This window comes from Kryptolebias marmoratus, linkage group LG14, assembly GCF_001649575.2.
Source record: "Kryptolebias marmoratus isolate JLee-2015 linkage group LG14, ASM164957v2, whole genome shotgun sequence".
Classification (NCBI taxonomy): domain Eukaryota; kingdom Metazoa; phylum Chordata; class Actinopteri; order Cyprinodontiformes; family Rivulidae; genus Kryptolebias; species Kryptolebias marmoratus.
This window is the reverse complement of record NC_051443.1, coordinates 8776596-8784748: the sequence shown is the minus strand read 5'-3', so window position 1 is coordinate 8784748 and position 8153 is coordinate 8776596. Positions and strand designations below refer to the sequence as shown.

The 8153-nt window shown below is 41.4% G+C and overlaps 2 protein-coding genes across 3 annotated transcripts in view; one reads left to right on the top strand and one right to left on the bottom strand.

Annotated features, from left to right (window-relative positions):
* megf10 (multiple EGF-like-domains 10) overlaps positions 1-1431 on the bottom strand; it is a 58810-nt gene extending 57379 nt beyond the window's left edge. The window contains exon 1 of the mRNA XM_017434028.3: positions 1249-1431. The gene's annotated coding sequence lies outside the window, so the exon portion shown is untranslated. The remainder of the gene's footprint in view (positions 1-1248) is intronic.
* A 3454-nt stretch (positions 1432-4885) lies between these two features.
* Positions 4886-8153, top strand: part of sptlc1 (serine palmitoyltransferase, long chain base subunit 1) — an 11450-nt gene continuing 8182 nt past the window's right edge. For both annotated transcript variants that reach the window (XR_005234053.1, XM_017434002.3), the window contains exons 1-3: positions 4886-4995; positions 6392-6499; positions 6580-6674. Coding sequence is in view for 1 of the 2 variants with exons in the window: in XM_017434002.3 (XP_017289491.1) it covers positions 4942-4995; positions 6392-6499; positions 6580-6674 (257 nt within the window). In the remaining variant the exon portion in view is untranslated. The remainder of the gene's footprint in view (positions 4996-6391; positions 6500-6579; positions 6675-8153) is intronic.

The following is an 8153-nucleotide window of genomic DNA, read 5'->3' as shown; positions in this document are numbered from 1 at the left end:
GTAAAGAGTTATTGATTCCATTTTAACACCTCTAGATTTGATGCGTAAACACTTTGTTTTAACACTGGATTTTAACTACTAATAATATACATCCCAGAGTTACATGAACAGAATGTGACTCTATAAGTGTAAAATTAACTCTGCTTTTGCACAAAGTCTGCTAACACCAAAACATTTAACACTTTTGAATTTGCTGTGTTGGATGTTAAAAATATATATAAACAGAAAATAAAAAAGTGGTGAAAATGGAAATTGTCAGGGTCATCCATATATTCCCCAAAACCTATGTTCCCTGGTATCCCCTAATGTTCCAAAATCCCTTACGTTCTTTGGTACCTATGTTCCCAGTACCCCTAAATGTTCCCAGATCCCCTATGTTCCCCAGTGCCCCCATTGTTCTCTGGATCCCTTATGTTTCCTGGTACCTACACTGTAATTTAGTTGTGTATTGTTTCATTTGTATTAAAAGACATTTTAAGGGGGAGCCAAGCATCTTTCATGACTTTTATCATTAACCCCGGGAGAACATAGGTACCAAAGAACATAAGCACCAGGGAACATTACATTCTAGCACTGCAGGACATGTAGCAGTAGAATACAGTTCAGTATAGTATATGGGTTTACTTTTATTGATTTATTTATTAATATTTTAAGTGTATTGTATTAAGCTGACTTTAAAATAAAATCAAGGCATTTTGGGAGCATATTTGGGGTTGAAACTATAAAAAAAATAGGCATTTGTAGGCTTTTTTTTTGGTACCACATCCAAAATTTGCATTTTTTTTTACTAATTGTGGTTGCTTTAGCAGTAGACCCCCTGCAGATTTCGGGGGTCTACTATATTTCATTGGATGGACAATAACATGAAGCAGTGGTATCCAACCCTGGTCCTGGAGGGCCACTATCCTCCATTTTTTAGGTTTGACACACCAGGTTTGAATGATCAAGAGGCTTCTGCAGAACCTGAAGACCTGCTGAAGAGCAGGAAAAACAACTACAACCTGCAGGATAGTGGCCCTCCAGGACCAGGACTGTGTCCCTTGTAGCTACGCCCCTGGTTTCACCATCGTCCATCATTATGTAAATAAAACTTTCTTTTTAACACCTGCTGACTGACTAAATCATGAACCAGGCAGATTGAGGTGGAACAAAATGAAGCAAACTGTAAGCAATGTTTTTTTGAAGAACTTTCTTTGTTTTACATTTCAGATGCACTAACTTTCAAACTTCTAAAGTTGCGCCATTTACCTGATCGATGCGTGAAGAAGAGGCGAGCCTGGGCTCATGGATCCTTCAGCTGATGCTGATCATTTATCCTCCGCTGTTCTCCGCAAACAAGTCCCCCCAAAAAATCATGAAGCCGTGAGCACGGAGGTCCGCAGGAGCGCCCAAGAGCCTGTTAATCAACTCCTCATTCTCCTCACAGCATCAAAACACTGGGCGTGACGTCACGCCTCTCCACCAATCACAGGCCGCGTCTCCTGCATCTTTTCACTGAGTTCTAAACTTAATCCTGGACTCAGCGCCGCTGTTTACTGAGGAAACAAAGATTAAATTAAAGAATAGATTAACAGTCATAGATAGATAGATAGATAGATAGATAGATAGATAGATAGATAGATAGATAGATAGATAGATAGATAGATAGATAGATAGATAGATAGAATATTTTTGACTCTGCTGCCACCTGCTGGTTTAAAACCAGCTGTAGCTGCTGACTGCGAATACAAATTAGTTATTTTTTCCAAACATTTCACACAATTAGCTAAATTAAATACTTCCTTTAAAAAATTCAGTTATTTAAAAAAACGTATTTTTTGTTGCCACACCAAAAACACATTTAAATAGCTAATCTAATGCAATTTTTACCATTAACACGCTGACGTGCTAAACCTAAAGCATTTTTGCTTTCCTCTTGATTACCTGTAAGAAGACACAGAAATAAATTCACCAAGCAGTGCTACAAAACACCATTTCTGCAGACCGATAAAAAGGTTTATTTATGACCAGAAACACAAGTCAACACAAGGTCACAACATATTTTCCCAGTTTCCCCTCCATTGTAAGCTCAGCAAATATTTGAGAGAAAAAAAATACTGCTGTAAAAATTAAAAGCCTAACATTCCCTGTATGAAACTGACTGAGTTGGAGCCATTTGTTGTGTTTGCTAAACCTGATTTGCCGCGATGACCCAGCTGCTCAGTTTTACAAGAGCTGTCCAACTAACAATTACTCTAAGAGTTTCATTAAAATCTGTCCAGTGGTTCATGAGATATTTGGCTAACAGACAAATAGAGTTGACTACAATAGTTAACAGCAAAGTTTTGAGCCAAGATGGCGTGCAACATGTCATGCTTGGACTATGTGCTGTGGACTAGTTTCAGCTACTACTACACTAAAATTGACCTTGACATCTGTAAAATTGGCCATTTTTGTGCTTGTTAAGATCACTTGACTGTGGCAGCCATCTTGAATTGAGCTGATTCTGCCTCCTCCTCACCTTTACTAGCCATTTTGGTTGAAAAAAGGTAAAATCACCTGCCTTTTTATGTAGTCCTGACCTAAATGGTGTGTTTTCAGTTCAGCATGTAGCGTGTGTGTGAGTTGGTTCGTAGGTGTGGTCATTTGAAAAGCCACTGCCTTGGAAAGACAAAGAAGTGGCATCATGATATCTGTCTGCGTGTAAAGCAAATAAATGTGTCTGGTGTTTTGCAAGTGTTAGGCAAACATTGTGCAAGTCTGGGCTGGAATATTGCTTACTGTGGGGAAAAGAAATTTAGTGCATGAGCTTTTATAATGAAGAAAAATGTAAACTCACCTTACACATGCCATGCTCTTCTAATTAAAAAATTAACTAAATACATGGAAAATACAGTACAGAACATTTTTGTGTGTGAGTGTCTGGTTTTTGTTACTTTTGGGGATGTTTTCTGGAATAATGACCTTGTCAGGACCAGTAGTCCATATGGGTCCGAAGCCCGGTCCGAATGCAGTGGAACATCATTTTTGGGGGGTTAGGGTTAGGCCTGTACTGGTAATAGTTAATGTTAGGGTATCTGAAAGTTAATATAATGTCTTGATGATAGAAATGCAAATGCTTATGTGTGTGTGTACGTGTGTTTTTAAAGATTCAGTAACATGCTACTTTTGGGGAATTGTTTTGTTGTTGTTCTTGTTTTGGTTTTGTTTTGTTTTTTTACAGTTTTTATTGCTTTTTTGTCATAGATATTTCCTCTTGGCCTGTTGGCCCATGTGTTGCCTTCAAAATAAAAGCACAAAAGGGCTGTAGTTACATTTATTATTTACTGTAGGACCACGCCGCCACAAAGTGAGTGGTTGAGTCTCATCTTTGGAGTTTTATGGTTTGTGGTTAAAAAGAAAAAGGTAATTCTGTTTTTGTAGACAATGATGTGACCGGTGTCCAGTTCAGGACCCCCACAGATGGTACCTGTACCTGTTGGCTGAATCTGGCAGTGACTGGATCTAATCAAGTTAAAACAGGAGTGATGTCTGTGTGTTCTGATAATCAAAGTGGCAACATTTTTCCTAGCCATAAAACTTTGTTTCCCGTCAGTGTAAGAAGGCCCCAAAGATGCTGCTTGCAGAGCCAACAACAGCAGAGCTTCCTGTTTGTCCAACATAAAAGCGAAGAATAATTACAGGACAGTTTCATCTCCACGTGCGTATGGCAAGGCATACAGGTGATTACAGAGCAGAAGAAGAAAGATAAACTTTCTGACGGTAACGAGCTCTCACTCACAGAAACACTTAGCGTGCTCTGCTTTAACAGCAGCAGCAGACTATTAAAAAAAATGACTCACAGCTGCTACCACACCAGATTTTAGGTCAATATGTGTCAAACTGGCTGAGTTATAGACATTTTTGTGTTTCCTAATGTCAGCTGGCTGTGGCAACCATCTCAAATTGGATTGACTTCAAAAGTTAATCAGTTGTAGGTGTTTGTTCACCCAGTGATTAAAATTAGTGTGCTTGGGTTTTCCAGAGAGCTTTAGTTTCCTTCTGTTCTGCTTCAGGTCCTCACAGGAGTTCTCCTCGTGTTCCCGACCCACATTCTTTATTTAAACGGCTTTCCTGAATCCTGAATACATGTAAATTCAACACCTACTCTTGTATGTGTACCCTTAATGAATGCCTAAAAACTTAAAAAACTTATTTTACCAACAGTCTGTAAACATGTAGGAACTGAGGAGAGCAACTGCTGCAGGTTTTAGAGGGGAATATTGTCCCATTCTTGTCTGATGGATGATTCTAGCTGTTCAACAGCCCTGGGTCGTCTTTGGTGGATTTTTAATTTCATGATTTGTTAAATGTTTTGAATTGCTGAGAGGTCTGGACTGCAGGCAGGTCAGTTCAGCGCCTGGACTCTTCAACTACAGAGCCATGCTGTCGGTATGGATACAGTTTAGGGTTTTTAGTTTAAACATTGCTATGTTTATTTTGTTCTGTTGTGAATAAAATATGTGTTTATTAAATTTGCAAATCATCACATTCTGTTTTTACACAATGTCCCAACTTTCTTGGAACTGGTGTCGTACTGTACAGGCATCTTAAATTATGATTAAATACCTCGTTGTTGCCCGCCACTGGAGGCAAAGAGGAAAGATAATAAAGAATAGATGAAGAGTGCAGAAAGGGTGAACCACGTATATCGAAAGTTATTCGGAAAGGACAAAGTTAAGAACATGTATTTAAGTTATTTGTGAATAATTAGGAAGGGAAAGAAGTAATGTCCCAGAGTCAAGACAGACAGTTAAAATAGTCTCTGATGAAAGGACACATTTGAAGAAAAAAAAAACTGATTTGCAGTTTTTTAAATGAACACCTGATAAAAGACTGCAGTGACCTGGCACAACCAGCAGGTGGCGGTAAAAGGAGTAAACTCTGAAGAGAAGAAAAGGTACCAGGAAGACAGATAACACCATGGCGTCCGGACAGCAATGGGTTCTGGTGGAAATGGTTCAGGCTTTTTATGAGGTAATATTATTACTCTGTTCAACAACTCGCCTGGGTGGAAATTACACAAGTTTAATCTCTATATTTTGAGGTAAACATTTAGGGAAAGGCGAAGCCGCCCGGGGAGTGTTTGACAGATTTGTCTGAGTTGAAAACTTGTCTTGTTCCTCCTCCTCGGTCTTCCTCCCGTCTGTGACCCGGAATGTGACTCTGGACCGGGTCGCTTCAGCACCTCTTATCGTTTGTTTTAAAAATGGCGTGAGGTTAAAGACATAAAATGGGAGGAAGGTTCTTAAAGACCCAGGAAGACAACCGCGCATCATCGGGAGCCCGGTGTTCTGTCGAAATGTGTTCCCCCCCACCCCGCCATCATTTCCGCCCCGTCCGAGCGGAGGAAGAAGCGCGTGCTCGCCGCAAACTCGATCTCACCCCGCGCGCGTGCCCCAGAGGAACTACGGAAGCCTCGACGGCTCAAACATCAAGTTTCAGCAAACTTTACCGTTTGACTCAACTAACTGCTGTTTTATTCAGTCAGTTAGAAATATCAGCGGAACATTTTAAGTGTGACACATTCTTCAAGCGTAACATTTTGAAGTAAAACCTATACTTCATTCACACAACCAGGAAAAAACAGAGAAATTCAATTGTAATGAAAACTGTCACTGGAAATTGCAGATAAATTAGATTTTTCTTCACACACTTAATTTTAAAATTAAGTGTGGTAAGGAAGATTATCATCTTCAAATTTTTCTTTCGGCTGTTCCATTTTCAGGGGTCTCTGCAGCAAGTCATCCTCCTCCATCTAACTGTCTTCTGCGTCCTCTGTCCTCACTCCAACTACATCCATGTCCTCTCGAACTTCATCCATATGTCTGCTCTTTGGCCTACCTGTGTCACAGTAGTCAAATAGCCAAGTAATACAAGAGTACTGCCACCAGTACATAACACGCCAGTCAGAAAACTGTCAGAGTAATCAAAATCCAAAGCATGAATCCAAAACAGAACAATCCACAGTCAGAGAGACGGTGCCACCATCTTAGGACAGGTGTATAAAAACAAAATAAAACTCGTTTATTATACCAAAACCTCTCACTTTTAGTTCAACTTAGTCTTTGTAGTACACTCTCTAAACCAGGGGTGGCCCACCCTGGTCCTGGAGGGCCACTATCCTGCAAGTTTTACTTGTTTCTCTGCTCCAACACACCTGATTCAGTGGTTAAATTCCCTCTTCATGTTCTGAAGAAGCCTGTTAATCACCCATTGATTTAAATCAAGTGTGTTGGAGCAGAGAAACAAGTAAAACATGCAGGATGGTGGCCCTCGAGGACCAGGGTTGCCTACCCCTGCTCTTACATGTAAGTCTTAAAGACACTCATATTCATTGCACATATAAACTTCCTGTTCCTGTCTTTCCCAGGCTCCTGCCTACCACCTGATTCTGGAGGGGATTCTGATCCTGTGGATCATCAGGCTCCTCTTCTCAAAGACCTACAAACTCCACGAGACCTACAAACTGACGGAGAAGGTAAACGCAGCGCGGCGCTGAGAAAACTCAACCTTTGAAATGTTTTATCCTGACACCCACCATCTGTTGCACGCTTCCAGGAAAAGGAGGACCTGATTGAGGAATGGCAGCCTGAGCCCCTCGTTCCTCCGCTTTCCAAAGACTTTCCTCCCCTCAGCTACGACGTTGTTACAGGGTAAAACGCACAAACACAACAGTAGATTGTTTAATCCGTGCAGAGTTTCAAACATCAGTTTAAGGGTTAAAGCTTTTGATAGTTAGCCTTCCTGCTGTGTGTTGAGCGCTCCTTGGTCTGTTCAGTGTTTGCGTGGGGAACGAACAGACCAAGATCGTCTACCTACAACAGGTCCACTTCTTTTTCTGTTAGCTTCTTTTCAGCAAATTGACCCACGCTTAGTCGGCTTTTTAGTCCTGACATTTATCCCTCTTTCTATGACGAGATCTGATAATCTTATTTCTCAGCACCAGTTTCTACCATACAGAGTAGACACTCTGACTTTACCCTTAAACTGCTTTTGTCACAACACCAAACTAATTTAACAATATCACATTATTGTTTTAATCTTGACCACAACCATTTAGTCTCATTTTGCAACCAGTTTTAGACACAAGAGTGCAGCAGAGCGCACTTCAGATATGAAACATTTCTCCTCTTTTGTCATTGTATAGTAATATTTGTATTACTCTGTGGAAAGGCCCGAGGTCCTGACAGCTTGAGTCAACACCTGATGCTGAGTCAAATCCACTCGCTTGCTTCATGCTCACGGTGAATCCAGCTCAATGCTGGGAGGTCTGCGGCCCATACCTTTCACCTACTGTGAACCACCCAGACGTCCGACAAGTCCCAAGTTACTGTGACAGACTTGTCAGACTACCAGATGAGTAGGATTTAAAATAAAAGAAAAACAACGATGCAACTTGACCGATTGACTCGCGGCTCCAGACAGTGAATCACTGCTCCTTTACCCAAGAGGCGGCCCGAGGACCCAGCGAGGTCGCGACAGGCCAAACGGAGCCCGCGCCCGCAATGAGCCCCGGATCCCCTCTGTCACTCCTCTCTGGGGCTTTTAGACTGGAACCGGGAAGGGGGGGTACCCTGGCACCCCTAACTTAGCCCAGCTCGTGCCCTTATTGTGTCACCACACCAGGAATGAACCAGCAGAGACAGAACGCACACTCAGGAACTTACCGAGGACGCAGGAAAGAACCCAGGAGTCACCGATCAGGTATACGCCTCACGGCCAAACTTTATTGAAGGTGTAAAAATTAGGTTATATATCCCAGTTACAGGTTATATGATTAAAAATGGAAAAAAATAAAAGACAAAAATTAGAAAAATCAGTAAATCCGGTTTCTCATTGACACTACGTCAAGACGTTATCCCCCAAGAAGGCCCCAGGCGTCCCCCCCCCCAGGGGTCCCTGAGTGGGGACCCCAACTCCCCAAAAATGACTAGCTTTGCTCAGACTAGCCCAAAAAGACCTCCTCCCTCCTCCTGTGTTAGAGTTTTATTAGACATCACTTCATGATTATGCAAAACAACTTTTAGCTACCTCCTTCTTCATAACTTGAATAAAGAATGGACTTAAAACACGCCTTCTACTGATGATTATGCATAACAGGGTAAAGTTACAACACCCTCCCCATCCTTGGT